The sequence below is a fragment of the Caretta caretta genome, chromosome 12 (assembly GCF_965140235.1).
Source record: "Caretta caretta isolate rCarCar2 chromosome 12, rCarCar1.hap1, whole genome shotgun sequence".
Lineage (NCBI taxonomy): Eukaryota > Metazoa > Chordata > Testudines > Cheloniidae > Caretta > Caretta caretta.
In genome coordinates, this window is record NC_134217.1 from 8302105 (window position 1) to 8320437 (window position 18333).

At 47.1% G+C, this 18333-nt stretch overlaps 1 protein-coding gene across 1 annotated transcript; it reads right to left on the reverse strand.

Moving 5' to 3' along the window:
• Positions 1-444: 444 nt before the first annotated feature.
• On the reverse strand, positions 445-17786 carry CETP (cholesteryl ester transfer protein). Its single transcript, XM_048816933.2, has 16 exons — positions 17571-17786; positions 15722-15836; positions 13988-14122; positions 12997-13067; positions 10959-11046; positions 10757-10826; positions 10135-10195; positions 7523-7614; positions 6471-6650; positions 5129-5179; positions 3916-4083; positions 3147-3214; positions 2976-3018; positions 2810-2879; positions 755-840; positions 445-657 (listed from the first exon to the last, which is right to left on the reverse strand). The coding sequence occupies exons 1-16, from the start codon at positions 17692-17694 to the stop codon at positions 583-585; spliced, it is 1497 nt and encodes a 498-aa protein (XP_048672890.1). The 5' UTR covers positions 17695-17786; the 3' UTR covers positions 445-582.
• Between the last annotated feature and the right edge of the window lie 547 nt (positions 17787-18333).

Sequence of the window (18333 nt, forward strand, 5' to 3'; positions counted from 1 at the left end):
GAACACACTGTACCAGTTGCAAACGGTGTAGCAAGGGACTATACCCATCATCTCATGTCCCAGGATGTGATGCCTCTATATAAGCATCAGTCATTGAGACTGCCATATTACACTTCAAAGTCATATCCAACTTACTGGTACAAATACCATGCCTAGACATTTCGGCATTACTGCTTCTGACGTTACTCTCCGGGAAGTTAAGCAAGTCTGGTGGTCTCATCTCTCAGGTTTGTCAATATCACCACACTACACCCTTTGATATGACTGGTGGCTAGAAGAAGCCTGGGACTAGCACAATAAAACGCTGCATGTCTAAGATACATCAACAGAGATGAAAATGGACCAGTTAAATCCTTCACTGGGCCCGGCACTAGGTAGTAGGGCCTGATCCAAACCCACTGACTTAGCTGTTCACTTTCATATGCACAGAAAATCACCTAAGACTTTTAAAGCAACAATATCACTTTTAATGGCTGGGTTATAAGGAAGTTGACCCCAAAAAAGGACATAATTTTATTGGGTCACATGCATTCTTTCTATTTGTACAGTCAATTCCAGCACTCCTTTCTGAATGGATTCCTTCTATAATGTTTTCTTAAGAAAATCTACAAGCAAATGATGTGGGAAGCCAAAGTCCAGCTGTATAATTAGGTATCCCTATAAAGAAAGAGAGAGACCAGTTATACTAGCTCACACCACATTTACAAAAAGCTTGCAGTGCTCTGTACATAGAAGTGGATGTAAATTTACTTACCTCCTTTGTGATGATCTCAGGATTTTTAATTTCAAATAGATTGAGTCCTTTGCTGTTCATCAGAGAAGTTAAAGCTGGCTCAATCCCTACGAAAGCAATAAAACCATCCCGTTATAAGTCCATTAACGGTGGTTTGCTATTCCCTCGACAATAAACACATTTAGTGAGACGGTTTGACTGCATAGTAGAAGGGCAAACTTCCCAGGCTGGGTGTGATACCTCTGAGATCACGTGAACTTCAGTTGTCCCTATTTTCACACAATGGGCCCGTTTCCACAATGCCATTGCTTTTAAGCGCCAACATTTGTGCACTAGGCCTTGATCCTCTTTTCACAAGGGTCACTTTGCACAGGGAAGACAGTTTTTTATCTTGATGAATAGGAATGTGGATCCCACATGGGGATGAACATTAGTTTGTGCCTTCGAAACACACACACACACACACCAAGGAGCTTTTAACATGCTGGAAAACATGAACAAATGAAACACACCAGAGTGTGATTTTTTTCATGAGTCTGATAAAAGTACATCATAAATCAACCAGTGATACACTGAATCTAAGGGAAACTCAGTTTTGTGCCAAGTTTGCCAATGATGTGACTTTTTTCACACCACTTTACTGGCCACTTTATTATTATTTAACCACGTTAGTGCTGCCTCAGATACTGTATCAGCTACTGCCCCATGTACTTGGTACACTGTGATTAGATGGAAGATTTTCCAAAGGGACTAAGGGGGTTTAGGTTTCAGAGTAGCAGCCGTGTTAGTTTGTATTCGCAAAAAGAAAAGGAGTACTTGTGGCACCTTAGAGACTAACCAATTGATTTGAGCATAAGCTTTCGTGAGCTACAGCTCACTTCATCGGATGCATTCAGTGGACAATACAGTGGGGAGATTTATATACAGACAGAACATGAAAAAATAGGTGTTATCATACACACTGTAACGAGAGTGATCACTTAAGATGAGCTATTACCAGCAGGAGAGCGGGGAGGAAGAAAACCTTGTGTAGTGATAATCAAGGTGGGCCATTTCCAGCAGTTAACAGGAATGTCCGAGAAGCAGTGGGGGGTGGGGGAAATAAACATGGGGAAATAGTTTTACTTTGTGTAATGATCCATCCACTCCCAGTCTCTATTCAAGCCTGAGTTAATTGTATCCAGTTTGCAAATTAATTCCAATTCAACAGTCTCTTGTTGGAGTCTGTTTTTGAAGTCTTTTTGTTCTAATATTGCGACCTTTAGGTCTGAAATCGAGTGACCAGAGAGATTGAAGTGTTCTCCGACTGGTTTATGAATGTTATATTACATCGGAGAACACTTCAATCTCTCTGGTCACTCGATATCAGACCTAAAGGTCGCAATATTAGAACAAAAAGACTTCAAAAACAAACTCCAATGAGAGACTGCTGAATTGGAATTATGCATGTATGCATCCGATGAAGTGAGCTGTAGCTCACGAAAGCTCATGCTCAAATAAATTGGTTAGTCTCTAAGGTGCCACAAGTCCTCCTTTTCTTTTTGCGAATACAGACTAACACGGCTGTTATTCTGAAACCCATTTTTTCATGTTCTGTTTGTATATAAATCTCCCCACTGTATTTTCCACTGAATGTATCCAATGAAGTGAGCTGTAGCTCACGAAAGCTTATGCTCAAATCAATTGGTTAGTCTCTAAGGTGCCACAAGTCCTCCTTTTCTTTTTAAGAGGGTTGAGAGCATCTCCCATGATGCACTACAGCCAGGGGCTCCCATGGTGCACCACTTCTCCGCACCAAGAAGAGAAAGGGCGCAGCATGGTCAGTGTAATCCAACCAGGGAGCCTGATCTATAGAGGAAGCACCCAAACGACAACTCCCACACTGCACTTCCAAATCAAAGTATTTCAAATTTTGATTTTTCACCAAAAAGTCAAAATTTTCCATGGAAAACAACTCAGTTCTGAACAGCAACCATGGAACAATCAGAAACAACGTGCAGCCACTTCAAACGGCTGTTCGAGAACAGAACTGACAGTGCACGTTTTGCCAGAATTTTCTCCAGAGCATAAACTCACTTGAAATCACTTCTGGGATTCCCGCAACGGAGATGATTCTCTGCAGGAAGTGGCTTAGAGATTTGTCATCCTGAAAATCAAACAGAAAACAGGGGCAACTGCAGAGATCTATAATGACCCCTGAGTTAGCAAGTCGTCTTCCCTGGAGATTAAATGCTCTACTTACCCCAGCTCTCTCCAAAGCACATTTAAAAACTTTAGGCTCTATCCTGTAGGAAAATATTAACCAAGAAAAGATAAAGTCAGTGAGAAGCATCTGAAAAGGCCTTTTTTCCTTGCAGCTAGCACAGGCGAGGTAAGAGACCGGTGACAATGCACAAGAGACACCAGTACCTACACAGAGTCAGCGAGATGCAAAACCAGTTTCTTTTCTACATACGCAGACTGGATTGTGACAGTGACTTCCTGTGAAGAGAAAGAGACAGTCACATGGTCTGTCTGGTTCATCACCAGATTCATTTGGAGGAAGAAAATCAAGATCATTCCCTTTTGCCAGTTCAGCATGGTAAAATCCTGTTGAGTCCCTCGTTACGAGGAGCTCTGGGAATGGAAGCTCTGTGATTTGATCAGTGAGGTACGTGTCTAACAAGCGTTATTTATTCCGCCTGTACTGTATGGGTAGGCACACAGCACTGACCAAACCCTTACAGTCCCATCCGCACATGCACTGGGCTCTGCTGTAGCTCTGATAAAGCCAATGGAATTCCAGACCAGAGATGTGTACGGCCCACAGAGTCAGCATTAATATAACGCACTACTGAACACTTTTCCCACAGGACTCTCTAGAAATAACGTCATGGTCCAGGTTTACATGTGTGGATGGGGGTCAAGGAACACCCAAGCTATACTGGCTGGTGAGGACAAACCCCAAGCCTCAGAGAGAATGGGGGGGAGAAACTAACAACTTCAGATTGCTATTTGTCTGCACCCCCCCAGCACGCATTTCCTTTCCAAACAATGTCAACGTAATGACCGAACGTTAAAGCTATTATTGGTTTGATTGGTGGAGCACTAAGAGTATTTGTGATGCAATACAGAGCCTAGAGTGAGACATGGTCCCTGCCCCAAGGAGTTTGCAACCTCGATTAACTGAATAAGAAACTGACCTTCTCAGAATAGAACACCACTGTGGGCTCTGCTCCTTGGGAGAAAAGGGTGAGTTCCACGGCAACCGATGACCTCACAATGGTCCCTTCAGGCTGGAGGGTGATCTGGGGAGGGGTGAGACTCCAGACCTTAGCCAGCGAGTCATTATAAGAAGTGCCTTGAAAAATCTGCAGGGCACAAGGGGGACAGGATACGGACTAAGTGCTCAAGGCTTTTCTTCGGGACATGGTACTTGATTTCTTAAGTTATGTGAAACATAGAATATAGAATCATAGAATATAAGGGTTGGAAGGGACCCCAGAAGGTCATCTAGTCCAACCCCCTGCTCGAAGCAGGACCAATTCCCAGTTAAATCATCCCAGCCAGGGCTTTGTCAAGCCTGACCTTAAAAACCTCTAAGGAAGGAGATTCTACCACCTCCCTAGGTAACGCATTCCAGTGTTTCACCACCCTCTTAGTGAAAAAGTTTTTCCTAATATCCAATCTAAACCTCCCCCACTGCAGCTTGAGACCATTACTCCTCGTTCTGTCATCTGATACCATTGAGAACAGTCTAGAGCCATCCTCTTTGGAACCCCCTTTCAGGTAGTTGAAAGCAGCTATCAAATCCCCCCTCATTCTTCTCTTCTGCAGGCTAAACAATCCCAGCTCCCTCAGCCTCTCCTCATAACTCATGTGTTCCAGACCCCTAATCATTTTACATGCAACACACTGTAACCCTTATAGCCCCAGGTTCTTCTCAGTGCTACCCCCACCCCCAGTAATTCAGTTGGGACCCTGGGGGAACGACGCAGGGATGGGGGTTGGAGAAATCCACTCCCTCCCCACCAGCTCTACAGCTGCTCCTCCAGCCCAAGGGGCGAAGTAGCCTCTGCATCCCTTTCCCCCAGCATCCTAGAGATGGTGGGGAGGGGGAAGAACCCAAGATGCTGCATAGTAGCAAATCACCCAGCCCCAACCTGTTCCAGCCTGTTCCCCCCTCCCCTCCCAGTGGTTCCGTGTGGCAAGGGAGAATCAGGACCTCTGTGTTCTGTACTAGACTTTTTGAGTCCAATTGGACAGGGCAGACGTTGACCTTCAGCTGGGTCATCGCCTTCCAGCTCAGGAAGGGCGTTCCTTATGTTTTTCTTTTAATGGAATATAAAACAGTAAAGTGAATAAACAACAGTGCCATGGTCCATAAAGTTAGCTCTGAACCAGCTCCATGGTTACCTCTTGCACAATCCCTTGGTGAGCCTCCGTGTCTTCCATTTCAAACATCTCCTTCAAGGAACAACAACAATGAAATTATGAGTTGGCTTGAGCACAATGTGTTCCCAACGTGTCACCAGAACTGGGGGCGGGGGGACCAAAGAATACCCGTAGGTTGAAGGCAACTCCCAAGGAATTCTAAAATGCGGCTGAATTAATATGTAACAGGAAGGGCAGCCCCTGGAGACCACAGGGCAATGGTCTATCTTGAACCAACCAATCACAGGAACAATGTGTGGCTGGAGATCTTTGCTACCACTGAACCAGGCTCTGGTTTTGCTCTCATTAAAAGTAGGATAAATTACAATACATTGTTCCCCACATCAGCAAATTTTTCCGTCAGCTTCTTCTCCTACCCCTGTCTCTTTGTCTGTGCTTTTTCACTCCGGCCGGCAGGTTTCACCCACTGGATTTTCCCTCTTCATCACAGTCATTCCCCTAAGCAGAGCCCAAACCCAGTACCAAGTCTAAGCTGCAATAAACCAAGTGCTCTTGTCTACTCAGAACTAAGCGTGGTGCAAGCTGGTATTTCGGGTCTTGTAACACCTTCTCTTCTGCCCAAAGCTGGGAAAACAAGACCCACAGCGTTTTGTTTTCTGAGGATTTCTTTTTTCTGTCTTAAGAGTGGTTATAGCCAATAAAGTGACTCCGTGTAAGACACTGTGAGGTTGCAGATTTCCTTTTCTCCCAATGATCCCACCGCACATTTTGCTTAGTTTACAAGTCGAAAGATTAATTTTCTATCTGCCAGTTTACCCCACTCTGTCGCACACAGCCAGTGGCAAACACTGCTGATACAGCCTTGCTTAACAGCTGAGACTTTTAGCTCAGAAGTTTAGATCCTGAGTTCTCACTTTCAACCCCCACTGCTGACAACCCTCCCATAGGACCAGTGTTATACCTGCACCATAGACTTAACCCCAGGATCTGAAAATCCAGCTGGACTCATGGCAAAGATTCCACAATCCAGAAAATAAGATGAGTGTATTGTTACCATGAAACAAAATAGAATCCACTTTGCTTTCCCATAGCTCTTTGGGGTCTGCAGGGGATTAGTAGATAGGACTCATCAACCAACACACAGGGAGCAGGTATGGACGTCTAAGAAGGTACCACTTTTCTGACTATGATCGCACTGTAGGCTGTATCTCACTGTAGGTTCCCTTCTTCTTTTGGAACCAGATTGCACAGCAAATGAATGCTCTGAGAATTTTTACCTTCTCCCCAAAGTAGGGTGGGGGGAAAGGGCTGCAAAATACTATTTGAGTGAGAGAAAAAGTTAAAATAACCCTGTAATAGTTACCCCTAACTCTTCCCCTGTGATCGTTAACACCAGACGTTCATCCAGGAAAGCTGCCAAGGCCAGAGAGTTCAGGACCTGGTCTGAAAACCAGAAGTATAGCATCCTGGACTCGGAGAGCAGAGATGGAGCAAACATGGAATCACTGAAGACGACTGAATAGTTCTTGTACAAAAGCAGACCCTTAAAAGGAAAGAGAATGCATTGCTGGTGACCACCAATTAACCAGCTGTCCTCACCTGGACACGTCATACTTGGTTTGCAATGCAAAGGGCTAGTTGTGTTTATTAAAGCCTGACAGGATAAGCTAAGCAGACACAGATGGAAGATGGGGCACTATACAGCCTGGGCAAAATAATCAGCTACCCCCAATATGTGCAGGGTGTAGCCAGCATGGATATCTAATCCCAAAGAGGCATGGTGGAGCAAAGAAGCCAGTTGCAGCTCCCTGATTTTAGGGATGAGTCTATGCTGGCCCCATGCCCAGCATAGATGAGAGCAGCTCAAGGACCATTCTAAATCACAGTAGCTGGTTGAAGCCACAAGGGACTGTTATGCCAGGTAGGGACGGCGAGAGCCCAGTAATGCTTCAGCCACACCCCCTTGTGACAAGCTAGCCATCCTATGTGGGAGGCGGGATAGATTCACCTGCACACTGGGGGAGTCCTCAAGAGATCAATTAAGGTGGTGCTGGCTGGGGGGCCCGGAAGACTAGTCCCAGAAAAATGAATACTCTGCCCTTCTAGAACACCTTTAATCTGGGGGCCTTACAACTCACTGCACCCTGGGAAGTAGGGATTTATTATCCCTATTTCATAGGTGGGGAAACTGAGGCAAAGAGTCATTAAGTGACTTCAATTATATAATGAATCAGAAGCAGAACCAGCAGGAGAACTCTGGAGTCTTCCTTCCTTAGCCCTTGCTCTAACTGTTAGACATCTCTGCCTTCTAGCCATCTCCACTCCAGGAGTGGGACAGAGAAGAGAACTGGGAAGAAATTAGTCTGAAATGCCCCGTCCCTCATTTGCCCCCCTTCCCCCCCCAAATTACTTTACCTTATGATGCGATTCCATGTAGTTTGCCTTTATTACTGGAAACGATGCCAGTGAAATATCTACTCCTATAGCCCCATCCTGGAGGAAATTTGCTGCAGAAAAAAATAAAAACCACTCATTTTACCAACTGTGCAATTTCACATGATCGAGGCCAGAATTTATGAAGTCCATTTCGAACACTAACAGGTTGACTCCTGCAGACTATCGGAAGATAACATAGCACAGTACTAGGAGTCAGGACACCTGGATTCTATTACTATCTCTGCCATGGACCTTCTGTGCCTCAGTTTCCCCACCTCTAAAACAGAGCTAATAATTCTCAATCCTTGCATTCCAAAGTGATGGGTGCCATAGAAAAACCTTAGCTAGATGGACATGAATGGCTTCAGTCTCTCAGGCCTCATGCATTAGTTTAAGATCACTTGCTATCTAACTAATCTAATAAATATTATTTATCCATCCCTGTGGTGTCTGAGCACGTAGGCCAACCAGGAAGGGTGGGATTTTCAAGCACATTTTACATGACTTAGGAGCACAAGTTCTATCAAGTATTTTTTCCCCGTTGGCAAATATTTTCCTACAGGGTGGCACCTAAAGCTTTTAAACCTGCACAGAACTGGGGTCAATATTTCATCTTAAGGGAGAAGCCCCCGGCAAACTGGGATGTCGTTTTCAATGGCTGCAATGAACATTTCGTTTGTCAATTTCTGTTTGGTTCTCAGAAGGACAAATGTCTAAGGTGCTTTCAGGTGCCGGAACCCCAGAAGGGATTTCAAGCAAGGGCGGCCTCGGGGGAACGTTCTGATGGGGATGCCTACGCACGCGCCATCAGTTCAGTGTACAGACAGCTGTTCGCTGGTCCTAATGGCTTTGCTGATGCCATTCCAGAGCTGCTCTCATGGCGTAAATGCCAGCGTTTAACGGCAACGTTGGCAGTTGAAAGAAAACGTAGCAAGTCCATGGGGCAGGACCTGGTCCAGTATCTGAGGCAGCACGAAGGTGGCCCCGTAATAGGACTGGCTAGTAGAATGGCGCGAAAAGAATCACACTATTGACAACATTGGCACCAAACTCAGGTTTCCTCACATTCAGCGAATCATTGATTCACGACGCCCTGACTTCTTTCATTTGACCCCCCACGCACAAAAATCACGCTCTGGTGTGTTTCCAGACAGGTTTCCCACCCCGTCCAAAGCTGGAGTTTGTTTCAGAGGCACCAGTCCTGTTTGTCTCCACACGTGACCCATTGTCCTATTCACCCATGTGAGAACCTGTCTTTTCTCATGCAAAACGGCCCTGGTGAAAAGAGGAGCAAGGTCTGCTGGGCAAATCCTGGTTCTTAAAGAACCGTGTCGTTGGCCTGAGGCCCGTTGTGTGGAAACAGGGACAACGGAAGAGAGGCTCCTGCTGGGCCCAGGTTCATGGGATCTCCAAGCACCAGACAGCCTGGAGCAGTTTGCCCTTCTGCCAGCAGTCTGAGAGGTCACTTCTGGGTAAGTGACGTAGGTGAACGAGCCTTACTGACTTCCACTGGGGTTTGTGCTCTGAAGTCATTTACAGGCTTTAGAAAAATCCAGCCTCAAGTCTCACGCAGGTGTAACGCACACACTTCCTGGGTGTGGCGTTCTGCCCCATCTAGTGGTACTGAGACCACTTAAAGAGAGAGATCAAATGAGTCTGCTCTACAGCCTTAGCTAACAGCCAGCTGGCTTTCAGCTTATGGGGTAGAGGCTCACGCACTCAGCTCCTGAGGTCCTCGGTTCGATCCTGCCTGCTGACGACCGAGGTCTGTTGGTGTTACACAGGCACTTCTAACGCAATCTTACGTACCCGATGGACTTGAGCGTCTCTTTGGAACCTGCACAACAATCACTCTCTCCTCCTGTTTTAACTCAGAGCAGGTCGACTCTGAAACCACCGGGTGTGACTGCAGCCCATATAGACGTGCCCAAGTTCGCTTTAATCTAGCGAACTCGGGTACTACCTGCCCAAGGCCAGGTCTACACTCAGACGTGAGGTCAACTCAGCTACATCGCTCGGGGGGGGTGAAAAATGCACACACACCCCCCCGAGCAACACAGTTAAGCCGTGACATACACAACGCCAGGTCGGGGGGATCATTCCTCCATCGACCCAGCTACCGGCTCTCAGGGAGGTGGATTAAGTACAGCGAGGGGAGAAGCTCTCCTTTCGTTGTAGTAAGTGTCTAAACCTAAATGCCACAGCACCTCTGTAGCATTCCAAGTGTAGACTAGCCCTGAGGAATTACCCAGGGGCCAGGGCTGGCTTGCACAACCCACACTGGAGCCCTAGCTAGATAAAAGCTCGCTTGAGAAGATCCACCCCACACGAGTGGAAGTCCCACCCCATAACTGCAGGGTACATGGACCCTCCGTCTCCAGCCTGCGTCGTTTCTTTCCCCAAGCCCCCCACCACACAGGGGAGGAATTCCAATTAGTGCCGTTTTGGTGCTGCTTCCCCTCCCACGGCCATGTCTCGATCCCCGTTTCGCAGGGACAGGGTCATTGTCTCCGTCGGGTCTAGCTCAGCCTTAGCGGATTGTGTCTAAGAAAGGAGGAAGACAGAGAAGAGAAAATGGGCAGAACACTTACCTGCTCTGTCCTGTATAAAATCTGCCAGCAGCTGAGCCAGGAGGTTAATTTCTTTACACACCTACAAGGGGAAAATATTGAATGTATCGGTGTGGGCCAAAAAAACTCCCCCTGGTGTTGCCATGTGTCTAAATCCAAGTCTTGCAGCCCCCGGGGCCTCGGTGTGATCTCACTCATGCCAGTTTTGCACTGGAGTCACTCCTGATTTACACTGCTGGGAGACTAAAATCATCCTCCTGCTTTTTAAATGTGACCCTCAAGTGTCTGACGTTACCCTCTCTTTGGATACCAGCACGAAGAGGTTGCTGCTAAGCAAGGCAGGATGCTCCATGCCTGTCAGCTTGTTGCCAAAACCCTGCTGTCCCGGGATACCAGGGTCTAGAATTGGGAATCAAACCTATTCCTGGCAGCGCCGGTCCAGAGTATTCCACTTAGCCACTAGACCAGCCTCTAAGTATCACTGGGATTCCTCATGGTGCATAAAGTTAAGTAGGTGGCTACATCTTTGCAGGATCAGGCCCTTCATTATTATTATGTACCAATGCCAGAGGCTTATATGGCACTTTGTGGACATAAGACACAGCCTTTGCTTTTCTGTCATCTAGTCGTCTGTGTTTCTTACCTGGCCTTTTAGAACAAGCTTCAAGGTAAATGAGATGAAGTCTGTGAAGAGCTGTTTTAGCCACCCTGGCCTGCGGAGAAGAAATATCGTTACAGAAACGTGGGGGGGTGCCCAATGGGATCGAAAGCCCGTGGGGACGGTCGCGATGGGCCGTGCAAGCTGCCATGTGCACAAGGATGCATTGCTTGAAGAGGGAACTCACTGTTTGTCTCCCTGGAGATGGAGCGTCAGCTTATAGAACGTCAGGTAGCAATCCGAGGTATCGGCCGCCACCCGGCCCTTTGCACACACTGCAGAACACAAAAACCAAACATGGATCGGAAAGGGAACAAAGGCACTTAGGAGTCTGAGGTCTGGTCTACACCTAAAACGTGGGTTGACCTCGCTACGTTGCTCAAGTGTGTGAAAAGTCCACGCCCCTGAGAGACGTAGTTAAGCCGATCGAAGCCCTGGCGTAGACACTGAGAGATCCGCAGAAGAATTCTTCTGTCAGCCAAGCTACTGCTTCTCCAGCAGGTGGATTAACAGCAGGAGAACCCCTCCCATCACCAGAGCAAGTGGCTACACTGCCGTAGGCCTCACACAGCAGAGATCCCCGAAGTGTTATTAACAGTCAATGGGACTTAGGCTCCTAAGTCACTTGGATGCTTTTGAAAATGTTACCCGTGTCTCAACTCTGCCCACTAACTCGTTCTGTGATGCGGGCAAAGTCACTTCATTTCTCTGGGCCTCTGTTTGCCCCTCTGTACTGTGCCCATTGCCAGGCAGCGTTTTGAGAGCAGGAGCGCCTGGCTTCCTCTCCAAAAGGACTAGCAAATTTCAACTACTCTGGCCCTTCCTGCCAGGATCTCGCTCATCTTTGACTTTAAAGCGACTCCCATATTATGGCGACCCCCACCACAACCAAAAGAGGTGTTTCCTCCACCAGACGTTTTCTTCACAGAAAGCGATTTTTAAACACACTTCTTCCCGCAGCCTCCCAGTCCAAACCACTGAACTGTGGGGAAAAGGTCTGCAAATCATTCCGTGCACTCAGCAACGCTGGCTACATTGCAGTTAGCTTGCAAACAACTGCATGCAAAAAGCTCCTGTCATTCATCTGATGAGACAGACGACTGGTAGGAAGTTTCACCACGAACTTCTGGGTTCTAGTTCTGCACGGACTAGCTGCAATACCTTGGTCAAGTTCCCTTTGCCTCGCTCTGCCTTGCTTTTCCTGTTCATAAATGACGTGTTGCAAGGGATAATCGGCTTAACATTTGTGCAGGGCTCTGCAAATATGACACACTGTTGTCACGTGCCTCACGCTGTTATTGCACCCGAGGCTCTTTGGAGCAGCGAAGCGGTGTCTTAAACCAAAGAAATAACCCAACCCCCTCCAGGTGGTTCAGTATGGCCTAATGGTGAGAGAATGTGGAAGCCAGCAAGGAATCTAACGCCCAGCCTGGGATAAGCCATTGACTCATTTTCCATAAAGTAAGTCACTTGATTTATTACACGGCACTCAGAAACTGGCTACAGAACAGGAGCTAACTGAAAATGAAGGTGGCTCTTGTGAAGTTTCGCTTCCCCGGATTCAAAACCCCAGCTGACGCAACTTTTTGTGCAACTCACCCATGGGTTTGTTTCCAAGCAGCAGCCCCCGTGCTAGTCTGGATCAGCAAAAACAACGAGGAGTCCTTGTGGCACCTTTGAGACTAACACATTTATTTGGGCATAAGCTTTCGTGAGCTAAAACCCACTTCATCGGATGCATGCATGGGTTTGTGGGTTTTTTGTTATCCTAAACTGCAAAATAGAGAAGAGGGCTGGTCTGTGGCTAGAGCACCGGGCATGGCCTCAAGAGATCCAGCGCTATTCTCAGCTGTCCACCAATGTAAATCCATGTCGCTCCATCGCAACAATTTACGCCAGCGGAGAACCTGTCCCTTTAATCTCTCTGGACCTCAGTTCCCCCTCTGTAAAACGGGGTTCCTTTCTCCTACATTGTGCCTGCCTTGCCTAGTTAGATTGTCAGCCTCTCGCCGCGTGTCTGTAAAGCACCCAATGCAATGGGGCCTCGATCTCGGGTGGGGCCACTCGCTGCTATTCTAACAGAGATAAGCAACAAAAGGGCCATTATAAGCGTCTCACCGCAAAACCTCCTCGTACTGCATGGCAGGAGAGGTTACGCACGGTGCCCTGGGCTCAGTGAAGTTAATCCAGCTGTCGCTAAGGATGCTGTATTCCAGGCTACTTACTCAGTTTAGCGTTGATCTGGAGATCAATTGAGGATTCAATTTCAAAATCAATGGAGTGGGTGAGTTTCACACTGTAAGAGAATGGAAAACACTCAGCAGCCGTATCAGTCCTAGAAATAGAAGTCTGGCACATAGACCCCAATGGCAATAGGTGCCTTCTAAACACCTTGAAGACATTAGATGGATTATGTATGACTAGCCCCATTTCTGTCTTCATTAGCCATTTCCCCCTTAATAAAGAGGGCAAGAAATTGTTTAAAAAAACCCATAACCCAGAATGTGCATCCTTCCCTTGTATTCACTCCCTGGGTTCCTTTGCACTGTGAGTTGCTAGCTGATGTCACATCAAGAATAGATGTGGTCACTGATGCACTATTCAGAGCTCAGACCAGGTCCCTCCTTGTCTGTGAAGCTCTCTCACCTCCCCCACCCTCCCTCCACCTGCTTGATCTCATTGCCAAGCAGGATTAAATGGATACAGATTGTTTTGAGAATCCTTTAGGAAAAGTCTGGGATTGTTTACCTTAGAGAGGAGACAAAGGGGACAGGGCACATGTCTATACAATAATGAGTGGGACAGAAAAAGTAGATTGGGGATTTTTGTTCTTCTTGTCTCATAACATAAGATCAAGGGGACATTCAAAACCAGCAGAAGGAAATACTTTTGCACATGACACATAATTAGATGGTGGAACTCACTGCCACAGGAAACTTTTGGGGGCTAAAATTTAGCACAATTCCAAAAGGGATTGGAGATTTATCTGGATGTCAAGAATATCCAGTTACAATGAAAAATGATAAATAATAATAATGTTGGAAGAGATATTAAATTCTGAAGCACAATCACTAACTATTAGAGACCAGCATGTGGGGGCAGATTACCCCACATCTGTCCACTGTGGGCTTCTTACTTCTGGCAGAGACATGCTACTGAATTAAATGGACCTGGGTTTGATCCAATCTGGCAGTTCCTGTGTTCCTACATACTTACAACCAAGCACCGGTGTAGCCATAACTCAGGGTCCCTTTGAAGGATGCTGTCACGTTCTGAATTGCAATGTCTATGGCATCATCTTCCTTAAAATCTACCTCACTGTTTTCTATGGACAAGTCGTTGATCTGTATGCTAAAGAAGAAAATGAAAAGGGTGGATACATTCAGAATGCCCGGCGTGACCTGAATGCGTCTCTTTTCTCCATTGGCCCTCTCTCGGTTATTGTTTCTTGCTAACCTTGTAATTGTACTTAACTCCGTACATTCTCTGGGACAATTTCTAGGAGAGACACGATATAAAGTTGTTTTGTAGCATTGCATTTCTTCTTGGTTGTGTGAGTAATAAATAATAATATAGTCTTGCATTCTTACAGTTGCTTTTGCTGGATTGTATAAATGATCAATAATAATAAGAATAACAGAATACAGCATCTTTCATGCCAGAGTGGTTACACACTCAACACCTCACTATAAGTAGAAGTTGCTTTATCCACCCCTGAAATGTGTCACCGGTGCCCATGGGTGGCCCTCTGGCACCCTCTGGCGGTGGCTGGTGGGTCACATTTAGAGATTGATAAGCCTGAAACACTGTTGGCTGATACAGCTGACTCATTTAGCTCAGTCAGCCAGCCCTACGCAGCAAAAAAACACACACACACACACACCCCGCCGCAGCCATGCATCTCAGAGCCCAGGTCAACTGCCTCCGGCTTGGGGCTGAAAACAGCAGTGTAGATGTTCAAGCGAGGGCCTGAACCTGAGATCCCTGCCAGGTTTCAGAGCCCTGGCTCCAGCCCAAGCCTGAATGTCTACACAGTTATTTTTCAGCCCTGCAGCGTGAGCCCGAATCGGTTGACCCACACTCTGAGACTTGCTGCTGTGGGTGGGTTTTGTTTGTTTTTTGATGCTTGCTTGCTGTGTAGCTGTACCTTTAAAGGCCCATGCTTTAAGACACAGAGGTGGCAGGGGCAATCCCCCCGCCTGCAACCCACCCAAGGACGCAGCGCTACGAAAGGAGCTCCCTCTGCAGCAGCTGTTTGACAGAGCGCACAGAAACACCGCACCATCGCGTAGCAAAGAATAATGCACCAATTCAAACAGCAGAGGACATTTAGGTGGGCAACCGTTAATTACTAGAGATGGGCCCAAATCAGAAGCCCTGGCCCAACGTACTTTGGGAAAGTTCAGATTCTCATGTGAACTGCATGACTCAGAGTCCGGGGATGTGGGCAGTGCTCCGAAACCCATCTGTTCTCAAAGTCCCTGGTGCAGACACTGAACTGCTACATGCAGCTCTGCAGGCAGGGGACGCTGCGTGGGGGTTGGACAGCTGTTTAAACAGTGCCGCATGTAAATCACTAACGAATTCAGTCACCCTCCCGAGACGTTTCAGTCACCTGAACCTTTGGACACCTTCCCCCATTCACTTCACTCTCTTCCAATAATGTAAGTGAAGCGGCTCACAAATAGTCTTGGTAGGTTGTTAGATCTCTAGCTGTGAGTGACTTATCCAGTGGCAGAGGCCACATTATGCTGGCCTCTATTTTAATCAGGAAATACTTGCATGTGGAAAGGAGCAGAAAGGGCCTCATTCTCCCATCCATGATTTCAGACTGAGCGAATTTGAATCTCCCTTCAAACCTTCTTCCCAGGCACATCCAGGACCTTATTCATAGGCCTGCTGCATTTCATGGTACAAAAGGGAGTTTAGAAAGCACACGGTCGTACTTACTTCGTTAACCCATAGGTCACTTTGCCAAGAAACGCCATGGACTTTTCCCCACTGATATCAGGGTAGGTTGCATGTCTGAATGCTGCTTGAATGACCTGAGCTGTTTGCTGATTCACTGGAAGTGGAACAAAGGGACAAGACAAAACGCAATGCAGTTGCATTTCAAAATCAGATGAGCACCTCCTGCTAATAGAATTAAAAGCTGTACGTTTGTGCTTGGCACCTGGCATCCATCCGAGCAGGGAGAAGCTCCCATCAGCTTCGTGGTAAAACACGGACTTAAGGGTGTTGCACAGGGGAAGGTCATAGGGGTAGCACCTCCCGATGGCTGATCCGTTCTTTGGAACAGGGCGTCCAGCCCAGATTTCACAATGAGACCAGATCATGCAGGGAGTTTCGTGAGAGCTGTGATCATCCTCATACAGCGCAAGTCTGATCAACCCAGCTCAGAGCGATGGATCTCACCACTGAGTTCCAGTGTTGTGATCTAAGGCCGTTCCCAAACACCAGAGACAACTCAAAAGGGCAGAAGAGTTTCCACAATGGATGAGACCATTGGACCATCATGACAGCATGGCCAAGATCATCCGATCCTGCCTCAGTGGCAGGTAACCAAAGAGCCTAATGCACCTAGCCAGGTGTGTAGCTCTGCACACGAGGATAAACAATCGCTCCTGACTCTTGCAGTTGATGTCAGTATACCATGGAGAATGAGATGAAATTACTAGGGTCATGATCATGGCCTGCACAGCTACAAAATGTTATTAACAGCCATAACATTATCCATCCCCTTTCAGATTCTAGCCACATGGTGTCTCTCAGGCAGAATATAAGTGGCATAAAGCATCATTTCCTTCTAAATATACCAGCCATCAAGTTCATCATCTGTCTTCTTATGCTTGTATTATGGAACAGGGGAACAAGAATAGACTGATTGTTTTTCACTCTCCCCTTTGCAGAATCACAGAATATCAGGGTTGGAAGAGACCTCAGGAGGTCATCTAGTCCAACCCCCTGCTCAAAGCAGGACCAATCCCCAATTTTTGCCCCAGATCCCAAATGGCCCCCTCAAGGATTGAGCTCACAACTCTGGGTTTAGCAGGCCAATGCTCAAACCACTGAACTATCCCTCCCCGCCGTTCATTACTAAGGCTGGAGTATTTAAAATTAAGTACTAGCACCTTTCATAGGAGGATCTCAAACCCCTTTAGAAAAGCCCCTAATGCAGCAGAGAAACATTGTTTCCCCCCCTGAGAAACCGAAGCACAGAGCCATTAGGTGATTTGCCTTTGGTGCGTGGCAGAGCTGGGAATCAAACACAGGTCGCCTGACTCTCATGCCGCTGCTTTAACCACTAGACCGTGCATCCCCACATCAATGACTGTCGCTGATGTGGTTTTTTTAAAAGGGTCTGGATAATTTCATGACCCCCAACAACAGCTGGAGCTATGAAAGCGAAGTTTATAATGGTCATTAAATGGTGTGAGTATAGATATAAAATGACAAGTAAATCTGTTGCTTCAGGGCATGAATTGGTCATCCGAGCGGTCAGGAAGGAATTTGCTCCCGAAGTACGGCATTGGACAATTGACTCTGAAGCCTCAGTCATTGGCTAACACGGGAGGCTACTGCTGCCTCATTGGCCCAGCAGTCTGATACAGCATAGCACGCCTCCTTTCAATGGGATACTTAACAGTATGGTCCCACAGGCTGACTGCAAAGACTTAACTATAAATGCAACTAGCTGGGGACATAGGGACGGAGAAGGACTGATGTACTCGTAGCTGTCCGCTCTGCCCGCCGCCTGCCTTCCCCGAAGGGAATATAGCCCAATAAAGCAGAGACTTACGCACGAATGCTGCTGGCTTGGTCATTCTGCAGACGATCCCAGTGAGGTTCAAGGATGACTCTTCAAACGTACAAGCCACTGACGTGCTGATAAGCGCTAGCGAGATCACGAAGAGCCTGGCCATCGTTCTCTAGGTGGAAGATCACAAGGACTGGCTGACCGAGTCCCTGCTGCAGCACCAGCTGCTTTCCCATTCCAAACAGAGCTCTTTCTAGACAGGACATGAGCCACTTCCCTTACTTATCCAAGTCATCACACATTTCCTAATCTTCCTATGGCTTCCTTAACCCTTGCAGAGCCACTGTTCTGCCTTCAGCCCGAAGTAGGCAGTAGGTTTAGACAGGTCTGATTCTTTCCCCAAGATTGCTGTAAATCCGGAATAACACCACTGCAGCCAATGGACTTATGCTGGTCTGAGACCTGGATCAGCCCCATGGACAAGCATTCAGGGGGGACAGTGTAGAGGTTTACCCATCACCCCTTTACAGTTTGCCCTTAGAAGAGAGAGAATCCTTATTTTACAGTTATGAGCTGGCTTTGTCCTCCGGTAGCACCTTCCATCCAAAGCGCTTTTCAAAAGGTACCATCAGGATTCAAAAGGCCTCCCCTCTACCGGTGCCCCCTGTCCCATCAGCCCCTCATCATCAGATGTTGCACTAATTCTGGAAAGCGGTTTGTTTATACTCGTCATAGAGACAGCCTTCTCTGGACGATTGAACGAAACCCTTGAATCTGAGCATCATAAGATACTGAATTCGAACTC

What these genes read in the sequence shown, in the direction of transcription:
- CETP (XM_048816933.2), bottom strand. Translation starts at nt 17,694, where the DNA reads ATGGCCAGGCTCTTCGTGATCTCGCTAGCGCTTATCAGCACGTCAGTG. An exon ending in AGCTTGTTCTAAAAGGCCAG is followed by an intron (nt 10,196 to 10,756) that starts GTAAGAAACACA and finishes TTCCCCTTGTAG; the next exon opens with GTGTGTAAAGAAATTAACCT. An exon ending in ACCAAGGGATTGTGCAAGAG is followed by an intron (nt 4,084 to 5,128) that starts GTAACCATGGAG and finishes TGTGCCCTGCAG; the next exon opens with ATTTTTCAAGGCACTTCTTA.